The sequence below is a fragment of the Orbicella faveolata genome, unplaced genomic scaffold (genome assembly GCF_042242905.1).
Source record: "Orbicella faveolata isolate gen_17 unplaced genomic scaffold, um_ofav_v1 contig_1, whole genome shotgun sequence".
NCBI lineage: Eukaryota > Metazoa > Cnidaria > Anthozoa > Scleractinia > Merulinidae > Orbicella > Orbicella faveolata.
Window position 1 is genome coordinate 13,490,233 of NW_028301536.1, and position 12,268 is coordinate 13,502,500.

The following is a 12,268-nucleotide window of genomic DNA, read 5'->3' on the forward strand; positions in this document are numbered from 1 at the left end:
TTCATGCAGTGTAACCAACTGAGTTGAAACTCGGTAAGTTCAAAGTTGCTATTTATTACGCTGCAAAACTATATTCCCTAGGCTGGATCGTCTTCATTTACCCAACCAGATAAAAAGGGGCTGTGTACAAATCAGTAAAATCAAAAAACCTGAGGGCGCCACATACCGGTGCTGTTTATACGTAGTTAGTGCGGTATTAGGGCAAAAATGACCAATAATGATTATTTCGAAATGATTGCTGCGTTTGTTATCTTTTACAATTCATATGCTTTGTTCTCCCGGGCCGTCTTTCAACGCTCTGATCTAAGAGATCTACCGAAAATTCTGTTATGACAGCTGAGATAATTATTATTACCTTCCCACTGTTTGCCTAGTGGATGGGTGACGGCGTTTTCACATTATTTTGTGCACATGAGAACTCAAGGTTGCCTTTGAGACTTATTGATTATAATTATAAAGACCGAAATTGAAAAGAACACATCAAATTACCGAGCCGGAAAACAGCGAATTATCGTTTGATAGCGAAAACAGCAGGCAATTACTTTTAGAGGCAATCGAACATCTCTGCTTCCAACGAACAGTCATGAAAGAGGTATGTATCACGTTTACAAATGAGACAGATTTTAGCGATAGGTTTTTGTAACACAGTACCTCATCGAGTATCTGTGGTTGGCTACATGGCTTTTAACTGAAAATAACATGGACCCGGCAGATTAGATGACTCACCCTGTTGGATCAAATGCCGAAGGCGCAAGCTTCTCAGACTCTCTAGAGGTGTCCAGGGGGATGCTACCCAGGAAATGTTTTGGAGTTTAACTCCCTAAAGACCCCTTTCCTGAGTTTCTGAGTCATTCTGAAAAGCTTGAACGATGTCCGTAAAACGATTCAAACTGATATGGACCCGTGCCAGTGTTCTGTAAGAAAGTGAAGCGAGACATCGGACGTGTGTACGAGTCAAAAGAGAGAAGTACAAAAAAGGCTTGGACATCTTGATGATCCTTGATATAATAAAATATACTTGATCGTTAAAGTGGGCTACAGATTAGATTCGTAGCAATACTGATAAAGAAAAATATGACCATGATGATCATTAACAGTTAGAGTTGAGATTTATAGTCAGCAATTTGCAAGCTAATGGTGAAGGCCATTATATTGGGGATCATGATTAGCTTTTTATTGAGGTGTCAAATTTTAAGACCAAAGTAAACAGTTTTACTGCCACATTTACAAGATTTACAAAATAATACAAGAGTTTCTTCTTCCGATACACAGTCATCATAGACCTAACGAAGGCTTCAGTATAGTCGGATAAAGGTTAGCTAGGAATGTTAATTAACGCCATAACATAGATGTGAGGTCAGCCATCATGCCCGAATACATCTAGCCTGCGAACGTACGTGCGAACACAGACGGATTTTCTGATTTTTTTTTTCACGCTGGCGGCGTGATCTGACAAAGCCGGAAATCTATCTGGGTCCTCAGACTAGAAAACATCGAGCTACTTAGTTGTTTCATGTCCCCGGGGAGATACGTACTCCCAAATATAAGCTATATGCGTATGTGCCGCTGTGAAGGGTATGGTTTTCGTTGAGTCTGGGATAAGGTATAGAAATCAGGCAGTTTTGGTCTAGCAGGAATGTGGCCAATGTACAAATAATTATATCTAGAAAAGGCAGTTCTTTACCTGGGGCTGTATAAAAGAAATTGAAACTCGGAAGTGAGAACTTCACATAAACAGATGTGACTTTGTGACATATTGGTTTAGTTAGCGTAGCGTATTGGGTTAGTTAGCTTATTACATTGTACACATGGTAACTGGAGGTGTCTGTTTATCTCTAGGTTCTGATTTATTTTTCCTCGCACACTGACATGTCGTTCAGTTTGAATCTCGGGACAGTTGCAACAAACAACTTCAGACCCCGGGGCGGAGGGATTCTCACTTGATAAAAAGGACGAGGGTGCTCGTCGCATCCTTTATGTGTTAAAAACGTAGTTTTGGTACTCTTCAGGTGTTCAGCCTCAAAAGGTCCACAGCGGGAGCTTTTGTTGTATGACAGGAGATTGGTACCTCTTAGGGGTGAAAAACATTTGAAGCCACGTCCACAAAACAGGATCTTGATACCTCCTAGGGATTCTTTTCAAAATCTTCTACAAGCACCTCCGTCCTTTTCATCTGTAAAATGTTTCAAGCAACATGCTCAAGTCAGGAGGATAATGACAAAAATCAGGGAGGGCGCCATGCTTCGGACGTTTACAAAGCGGCAGGCATTTATAAAGGACCCCCAATTAAGTGGCCACCCCCGGGAAAATGGGTGGTGGCCACTTAATAGGGGTTGATGTACTGTGAATATTTTTTTTACCATCGGGTTAACTGCTTAGTAAATATGGAATCGCATCAAGGTAATGAAAGTGTGTTTGAATGATCCCTTGATAATTAGGACTCTTATCTAACATCATTTTTCCAAAACGAAGCCAAACTAGTTGTTATTTTTTATTTTCTTTTTAAATTATGAGGCCGTTTAACAGGGGAAAAGACAATAGGGGTTTTGTTTGCAGTATTTCATCATACTGACAATGATTTCGGGACTTCGATAACTGGCCGCTTACGTGTAATAGAGGGTCGACTGTATTAAGGAATACATAGTGATAAACATGTGAATCGATGCAAGCTTCTTCACAATCAATGTTATTAACTACATGAACTCTTTAGACAAGTACCAGAAAAAGTCACTGAGAATTTGAGCTCATTAAACCTCAAAAGTGCGTGTACGCACATCTATTGCAAATTAAATTTCTGAAGATGTTGACTATTTATTTTCGTTCACTGGCGTCAAAACGCATGTGGGCGGGCATGGCAAAAGAAGTAGCCTTTGGCAAAACGTTGGGGCTTGTTTACACATTTTCGTTAAGTGTACGTACGTGCTGTTAAACACCTCATTATGCAGGTGTTAATGCACAATAAAAATCGTTAAAACGAAATGTAACACGCAACTTGTATGACCGGATACAGTATACAGCTGCAAATTGTAAAATAAAGACAAAAGAACAGCAAAGCAAAACAAAAGCTTGTGTGGTCTTGAGAATGTTTCGCACGCTCAGTGATTCCGTTTTTGTTTTTGATGACACTCAGAGTGAATTGTGAACGTTATAGTAGAAGTTTTTAATCTGTCATGTTTTCCACTTGATTGCTGTCCAAGCTGAGACGTTTCTACAAATATTCTTTTTAGCGAATTCCCTAATCAAATAAACATGTTTTCAAAGACTCAAATATTACTTGTTAAATTCAAGAGCAAAATAAGGCGACATGCAGAAAAACTATGGCTTTTTAATTAACTTCTGTAACTTTGGCTTTCACAAAATATACAAATAACCGATAAATAACTAAGGAGACGTCACTGACATGTTTTAAATGACTGTCTCCTGTCGTGATCTAATAGCGAAGCGCGCGAGTGACGTCATAACTCAGACAAACCCAGACAAACAAAACGGAATGGTGGAAGATTTGACGCTTCTTCAAGCGCATACGCAAGTGCTCCTGAAACAATTTTTGAAACGAAAATTTGGCGTTCATTTTCCTCCTATTTCTCTCAGAACACGCTTATGTTGTCTGACTCTGGCGGGGTTTCAATAATTTGCATTCTATTTTTAGACTTCGCGCGCTTCGTTATTTCCCTTAGCTGCCGTGATTACTTTAAATGGAATCTTAGCAAACAAGTTATTGCAATTTTTGCCTCCCCCTCAGTCAAACAAAATGGTAATCAAATTAATTTTTCGAAAGGGCCTACAGTTTTTTAGGAAGGACGGATCTGATGTCTGATTTGCTGTTTTGGTTTTGCCTGAATTTGAATTTTCCTTGAGGCAACTGACCAAAGTACATTCATATCAAGAACGCCACCCTGTTAGAATGTAACGTAGAATGTTTACTAAAAAGCGCACACCCCACACATCAAAGAAAAACGTGTTCTTAAGAAACTCAGCCTGATTCATATTTCCAAAGACCTGTTGCCGACAGGAACTGTCTTCCCGAAGAGATAGTTACCGCTAGCTTTCAAATCAATCAATTCTGACAACGTTTTTTAATTCTTTTAGATTCATCTAGAGTTCTAATGAGTTCTTTGTTTACAAGATTTTACAGTCGGTGTGATCTAACTGGCTTTAAAACTTATGTAGATGTAGATAACAAGGTATGTTCTATGTATTGCCGATGTGTGTTAAAATCTATTATACCCGTCAATACTTTCCTTGGATCTTTGAAAATTTGGTTAGCTCGTTAATGCCCTCTTGACTGAAAAGAATCTCAAGACAGAAAAAAATGTGGCTCGAGACGGTTTCATGGCCGTTTGCACCCCAGACTGAGAGTACTGTTTACCAAAGGTCTTAATATTTTCTCACCCATTTTATCCTACCAACTGACTGAACTTGATTTATCACGGTTGGACATCCATAGAAATTCGTTTTTGAATGCTGACCTGTACGAGCAGGCGCACGCCTCACGTGTGTGGGGCCGGGTGGCTTTGCGCATTATAGAGTGGTATGATTGAAAGAAAGAACGTTTTTTTTTCTGTATTCTATTTGCACGAAATTGATATCACTGGTATCCTAAACAACTTACCTGATTTACATGTAAAATATCCTACCATTTTTTAATAGTTTTTTATTAAACAAATATGAAATACATTTTGACATGCAGTTACATCAAGATAACATGGTTACATCGTCTCTGCGGAAATGAAAGAAAAAATGTCTCTAGGCTGCTGTTAACTAAATCATTAATTTGCAGACTGAAAGAATATATACAGAATGTTCGTCTAAAATTAGTCACATTTTGACTAAAACTCTTATATTATTACAACAGCTTCCTTCAGTAAGGACAGGGACAAGAATAAATGCACATTTACGTAAAATAATCTTGCTTGATAACTTTCCCTCTTTTTTTCTTCAGGAAAAACGACGATGGGAGAAGTTTTAATAATTCAGCACTAAGTCTAATAGTCATTTTTTTTAGTCGCACTTTTTTTTAACTTTTTTTTCCCCGCGTATTTTCTGCTTTTAACATTATTGATCATAAACGTACCGACGCAAAGTTACAAATTAATTTAGACACAAAGGTTAGCTTGTCGATATTTTGACGGGTGCTCTTAGAACAACAAAAAGTGTGTGGTTACTTGGGACTGTGAAATCTCCGTTTTACCTCATTTTATTAGTTTGAAACTTATTTAAAATGCATTTCACTTAATGTCCTTAATCATTTCAGGAAGCGGTTCTCTATTTGACGTGCAGTGCAGTCGTTGTTTTTGAGAATGGCTCTCACGTCGGAAAAATTTTTTTTCCCGAGTGTCAATTTCATTTTCCCATTTGTATGGCTTTGCTTGTGTAGTTGCTAATTCCACTTATTGTGAAACTAAGGTTGCGCATTAATTTCTCAACTCCCTCCTAAACAAAGAATCAACTGAAGAAGTGAAATTATCGCACCTTCGCTTTAGAAATTAATTGCGAATATAGTTACGCCCACGACATCGCAGCTTACAATTAACACATACGCTATTTGCGTTAAATGACGTTCGTACAAATTTATAGACGGTAACCGTAGCATGAAGTGTCTGATAAAAGTTGATATTTCTGTACATAACAGCGATAAATCACCGTGCATTTGTTGTTATGGTGAATTTAATAAACCGGTTATTTGAGGGGAAGCGCGTCGACGCTTTACGCACCAAACAAAACAAGGAGTAACCAATGAAATGCAAGGAATTACCAACTCATTATGCTTCAATTCATATAATACTTTTCAATTCTCAAAACACTTTGGCGTAACAAAACATCTTCTCTGAATCGACTGAGGTTTCGATTTCATCGGGAATACCAATTCAATACTGAAAGAATCAATCGAAGATTTAATCAAGTCTGTCTTAGTCAACCCATAGTTCTAAAGGTGCGTATCATTTATTCAATTTTGTCGTCCTTAACATTGTTCGTTGACAGAGCAGCTACATGTAAAGATTCAGCTTAATTCGTATGTGAAATCTTCACTTGTGAATGCAAGGTCACAAATTCAAAACTGTTCCAGCCATGGACAAAGTGAGATTATTTTAGTTATAATCACAAGACGTAAGTCCCCTGCAGTTTCTTTACTCAGTAATGCTGCAATCAGATGATAATTTTACTTCATCATCAGTCTTGTCGCGCCATGAGACGCATGAGGCCTTCAAGTTTACTTCACTCAGCTTAAATTTTTTGTTTCTGCTTAAAATGTTACAACTTTGTTTGGCCTGAAGACACTATTTATACATAAACTATCTTCCAGCTTAATACAATCACCTAGTTAAAATCAAAATAAGAGTTTCATTTTGCCTTGTTTTTATTTCTTAGAAAAATTGCCGTTTTGTTCCCTTGTCGGCAAGTTGCTTAACTCAATGTCAGTGCCATACTAAAAAGAAAACTCCTTTGACAAGCCGAAGTCGAGTAAAATGTCATGAATATTTGACTGGAAGTTAGACTTTCTCATCTCGCAGTTCGTCAAACCAAAGTGATTATTTGCAACGTGATAAGTTGTGAAAATAGCCCTCTACTCTAGAGAACGACATATTGGATTGGAGCCATTTTTGTATTATTTGAGTGAATTTCGTAGTGCAACTGCACACTGAAGCGGTGAAAAGACGAGATAATTGACGCTAAAGCTAAGTAAAGGCAAATAATTCCCTCCTTTTTTGCAAAAAAAAAACAAACTTGAAATGCTAATTTCAGAATGCTGAACAGCTTGAGACATACGGAGGTTTTTTAAACATGCAGTCATGAAGAAAACATTCGATTAGTTATAGTCATTATATAGCTAAGCATTTTTCTCTCCATTAAAAACGGTCATTAAATTTTAGTGCTTTTCAGCATTAGATATTTCATTTATAGGTCGAATTGGCTAGACAGAACTGAGATCAGCACAAAAAATTATAGTACCAAACGTTGTGACAGTGGTTTATTTAAGGGTTGGGGTAAAAGGTATACTGGGAAGTATAAATGGAGTATAGGCTATTTTTATGCTGAAATAATAATATTTTAAAGATTCCTCGACAGAATATGAATTCAATGTTTTGAGTAAGGACAATCGAACCATCAACACCTGAATTGTCTACATTATTTTAGGTAACTATAGAATGACAGCTTTTCATATGATGTACAAGATCAGCATTTTTTACAGTGTAAAAACACTAAATACTTTTGTTAATATGAAGATCCCCCATTCCACACATACATATATACAAACATAATACACTTCGTACTTTAGTAGCACAAATTCAATAGTCCCCTCCCAAATGTCAATTGTTCATGGTTCGAGTGTACTCACTGTTAAGTCCCTTTCATTTGTCCCTGACTTGTAGACCACAAGTTTTTTAATGTGGTGTTGTAATTTTTGGGATCGTTGGATAATTTTTCCCCAAGCTGTAATTAGTATTTCATACACTGTGATAGTTCTAAATCGAAAAGTATCTGTCTCGGCTTATAAGCAAAAGACAATTGGAATTCAATACCATTTTTCTGCTAGTCAAATGAACCAAGCTTGCAACTGAAGTTCAAGTAGTCTTTTCAAAACTAACCTGCGATAGTTTGTTTTTGAACCTAACACCAGTAAATGTTTAGCATTCTAGCATCAACATTGAAACTCTCTTTACTTTTTCAGGCATTTTCTATGATAAGCCTTGGGATAATTTCTCTTATTATACATTGAGCTCACTATATCTTTTCTGATTGGCCGAAAGCGTACAGTGAATTTTCGAAATCAGCGCCTGCGACGTTATCTAGCTGCAGATTGTACAATAATCATGCCAAGGACACTCAAGGTCACGGGTAATCATGTCATGTATGACCGCGGTGCATGATTTCTAAGGGTAATCATGTCAAGTTCGCGCGCTTTGTGTTGCTTGCCGTCAGTGAGGAAGCAAAAACATGACTTCCATTATTTTTTTCGTTCAATTTATAATAAAACAATTAGTAGATTCGGTTTTTGTGATATCCAGAAAAATCAAGGTCTCGGTAACGGTTATCAGACTCGGCCTTCGGCTTCGGCTGATAACCGTTACCTCGACATTGATTATTCTGTATGTCACAAAAACCTCATGCAATAATTGTTTAAAGTCAGGTCCTTGATTTTCATAAACTGTTTAGACGAGTTTACAGGAAACCTTGGATTCGAGTACGTAAGATTACACAGAGGACTAAAAATGAGAATTATACTAGGGCCGCGAAGCGGCCTGAAGTTATAATTCAAATTATATGAACAGATAAAGTGAGAAATATATGAGACAACAAATGGTAGGAATTTCCCAGTTAGTGCTTCAAACCACTTTTTAACGCCAACAGAAGGGCGAACCGCCCTAAAGAAACAATAGGGAGTTTTAGCAAACCCCGACGGCGACGGTGACGAGAGCGACACCAAACAAAAGATTTAATGAGGAGAACAATAGCTATGCACGTGCGTTTTGAATCGTGGTACATTTCTTTGCCGTCTTCTGCAAAACAACAACGTGAAATGACCAGGTTTTACGTATTTTAGAGAACGCGAACCGCTATGGGTAATTTTCCGTATCTTCTTTTGGAATTGAACGCTGTCGGTGCATGTTTAGCCTGAGCAAGTTTTAGACCGATAGGCATACTTACAAGATTTACAGAGTTACGACATTTGAAGGGAAAATATGAATTCATTTTTTACAAGGGGTCATCCCTGCCGTCGCCGTCGTCATTGCTAACACTCCCTAATACAAGGTGTCCGGTTATACCCACAAGGCCCTGAGACCTAGATCTCGTGGTCCCATGATGCTTCGGTGGGTTTTTTCCTTGTGCTTCAAGCCATTTGGTAAGTATTTTGCTTTTGCCTTGCCTTTTTTACAAATTCGAACCGTTTTGTTAGGCTATACCTCTGTGTTTTCACACAGTAGGTTTCTTTTTGGTGATATTTGTCGCTTTCGGGAAATTCCTACCATTTGTTGTCTCATATATTGCGAACGAAGTCTGTGAAATATAATTGGGTTTGAAAATGAGCATTATTTTTAATAATGCAGGGCTAGAAATTGCGACTCACTGGTCGCCAATGCGACCAAAAATTGAGCATTGGCGACTAAATTTTCAGAACTGGTCGCCACTGAGCTGGCGACTCGCGATTTGTACGATAAGTAAAGATGACCAAAACACAACTTTTGTTTTTAAATCTTTAGATAGGGAAATTATTCGGATCTGGTAGCTAGTAGACAATTCACCTTTCCGTCCCCACTAAAATAATGTCTGAATATTATAAGAAAATCGTAAAAATTACTTGTAATTGTAAAAATTACTTCGACATGTCAAAACTGCGTTTACCAAGCGCCACATTGTTTCAGCGGCCTCTTCCAAAACTGGGATGGCGGGCACACTACAACACCGTGCGCTTTTCAGTTGACGCGAGAACAATGGCGGCAGATGTGATCAGTTGTGTAGGAGCCCAGACCAAGCACAGTGTTGTTTATCAGCGGCGAAAGGCGACGAAAATAAAGAACTGCGTTTTGAAGAAATACGAAAGGACCCGTGTTTGTGTCATTACGAAAACCACGGACGTAAAAGTTTTTGTGCTTCGCTCCATTTAAAATAACTTAGAGAAAAACCATCACCTGCGAACCAGAGACATCATCTGAGAACAACGGTAGCTTTATAACAGTTTATAAGTCTTACTCGTGCTGTTTTCAAAAGTTTTAGCTCTTCATTTGTGACTTTCTTGCATGCAAAGTAACGTACAAAATCATGTTAGTGTTCTCATGTGAATTATATAAAAAATAAGTTAGCGACCAAAATTTACGATCTGGCGACCAAATTTTTCCCGTTAGTCGCCAGCTGGCTCCCGAACGAAAAAGTTAATTTCGAGCCCTGTAATGCCCCCTCGCCATTTTGTTATTATTCATTGTATTTTCAAAGAATCAATGCGAGAAAGGAGTCTAAAAAAATAAGCTTAGTATATGTAGTTTTTAATTTTGTCGTTCTCCATTCGTCACTTATCAGTCCATCGGGCCGGCTGGCGCAGAGGGCAGCAAGTCAAAGCGAGCAAAGCTCAAAGTCCTTTAGCGTTTTCGTAATAAACTATCATTTTGAGGATTAACCCTTCGATTTAAAGGAAATTTTAAACATCAAGGGCTATTTTTCATGATGCACAAAAAATTAAGAAAGAAAAATAATTTTTGAGTTTTGTTTTCCCACGAAAATAAACATTTATATTATTCGGTGGCCGTGGCAACTCGGAAGCGTAAGGTTGACATGTGCGCTTGTCCGGCTATTCATCAATGTTTACCTTACAACTGGCTTATGACAGTGGTTGTAACTAAGGTTTGTTCTCAGTGATCACGATCTCGTAAGGTCAATTATATGAACTGCGCACAAACCTTTTCTTAGTGTGGGGAAGCTTTCTAGACTGATTACTAGATGCCTGTTGATAAATCCGAATTAGATCGACTTTCAGTTGAAAAAGATGTCATTTGATTTTTCACTATCTTTTCATTTCCATTTGGACAACCGTAATTAAAAGCACCCTGAAACCGAGGGAACAAAATCGACAAAAACAGACCTGGAGGTGTGAAAGATCAAACAGTCCGCACAGGGAACATATTCACTCGTTTTTGAACTCTTGTTGGTCACAGAAACGTGTTTCAGTTGGTTGACCGGTATGAACGTGGAAAAGGTGTTTGTACCCTGAGTTGTACCCTCTTTAAACTTCTAATAACTAAACTACTTTTTGCCATGGCCATGCTTATTAAATAAAAAACACAATTTGAAATAATATGTTTTGTCACTCTATCAGCACTAACTCATGTAAAAGTCTGATTTCATCATGTTCATCACGTAATTGTTAATTCGTATGCAACACACTTGTCTCGTCGAGCGTCTAAATAAACAAATAGCAAATTTAATGTTCTTGACCAGCTTTTCCGGTGAAGTTATTAAATTTTGATAAGATCCAAAGTAGCTTTCTTACGCCTAAGGTGCCAAAACGAATTTCCCCTCGGAAACTTTCGACGGCTCGCAAGAGTATTCATTTAAAAGACGGCAAATTATAAATTAGAGAAAGCAATTTTCGTACATACCGTACCCTTTTTCCTTAATTGATCGCCTTCGATTAGGTGAAGGTAGCCATTGATTACACTCCATTGGGTATTGAAGTAATTTATCGAAAATAACACTACTGCCTAATGATGCTATTTTCATTTACTTCGTTTCAGAGACTAAATAAGTTAAAAGCCACAAGAGAGCTAAGGACTTGAAAGACAATCATGAACAACACTACAGCAGACGAAGGGTTTCTCTTCGACGAACATGTTGCGGTTCGCATTGTGCGGCTTGTCTTGTACCCTGTGACTTTTCTTATCGGAGTCATTGGCAATTTAACAGTCTGTACAATAATCTTGGGTACAAAGAACAAAACATTCCGTTCGGCCAAAGGATATTTCATACTAAACCTCGCCTTGTCCGATTTGATGGTTCTTTTTCTATTTCTTCCGTTCGACCTCGCGTACTTAGAGAATCGCTCCATATGGCCCTTTGGGTTTGTTCCTTGTAAGCTTATCAACGTTCTGAGTTCTCTTTCCGTGACAGTCTCAGGATCGATGTTGATCTGCATCGGCTACGAGCGGTACAAGGCGATTGTGAACACGCTGACGAGCCGTTTGAGCAAACGAAAGGCTCTTGTGATGGTCGTATTTAGCTGGGTTTATTCATGTGTGTTGCAAGTACCATTCGTGTTCGCTTTGACCGTGGAACCCAGTGGAAGGTGCTTGATTGACATAGCCTGGTGGCCCAACCAGCTCTCGTTCAATCTGACCTACATCATGGCGCTGATCGTCCCACAGTTCGTAATCCCGGCGCTTTGTATCATTCTCTTTTACGTCGGAATTGTCTCTCATCTGCGAAAAGCTCACAAATTGAACTCCAGGCGAGGGATCTACACCAGCGTGGATGTGGCCGAAAAACGCGAGAAGCAAAACCGAAAAACAACAAAGTTACTGACCGGCCTGGTTTTGGTATACGCGATTTGCATCTTACCAGGAAAAGTGATAATTTTGAGTATCATGGTGAAACCAGCCTTGTTATCATCGCACTTCACTCGACAGTTGTACGAGTTTGCAAGACTTCTAACCACTGCAAACAGCTGCTTCAATCCGATTCTCTACACAACGTTAAGTCACAGTTTCAGGGAGGACTTAAGGAGGTTGTTTTCTAGGAACTCAGATAAAAATACGAACAAGTTTCTGCAGTCTTTGCG

At 38.5% G+C, this 12,268-nt stretch overlaps 1 protein-coding gene across 1 annotated transcript in view; it reads left to right on the forward strand.

Moving 5' to 3' along the window:
• The first annotated feature begins 358 nt into the window (after nucleotides 1-358).
• LOC110061226 (neuropeptide Y receptor type 6-like) overlaps nucleotides 359-12,268 on the forward strand; it is a 12,589-nt gene continuing 679 nt past the window's right edge. Inside the window, exons 1-2 of the mRNA XM_020768057.2 lie at nucleotides 359-592; nucleotides 11,229-12,268. The exon at nucleotides 11,229-12,268 is cut by the window's right edge and continues 679 nt beyond it. Coding sequence (XP_020623716.1) covers nucleotides 11,280-12,268 — 989 coding nt within the window. The 5' untranslated portion in view covers nucleotides 359-592; nucleotides 11,229-11,279. The remainder of the gene's footprint in view (nucleotides 593-11,228) is intronic.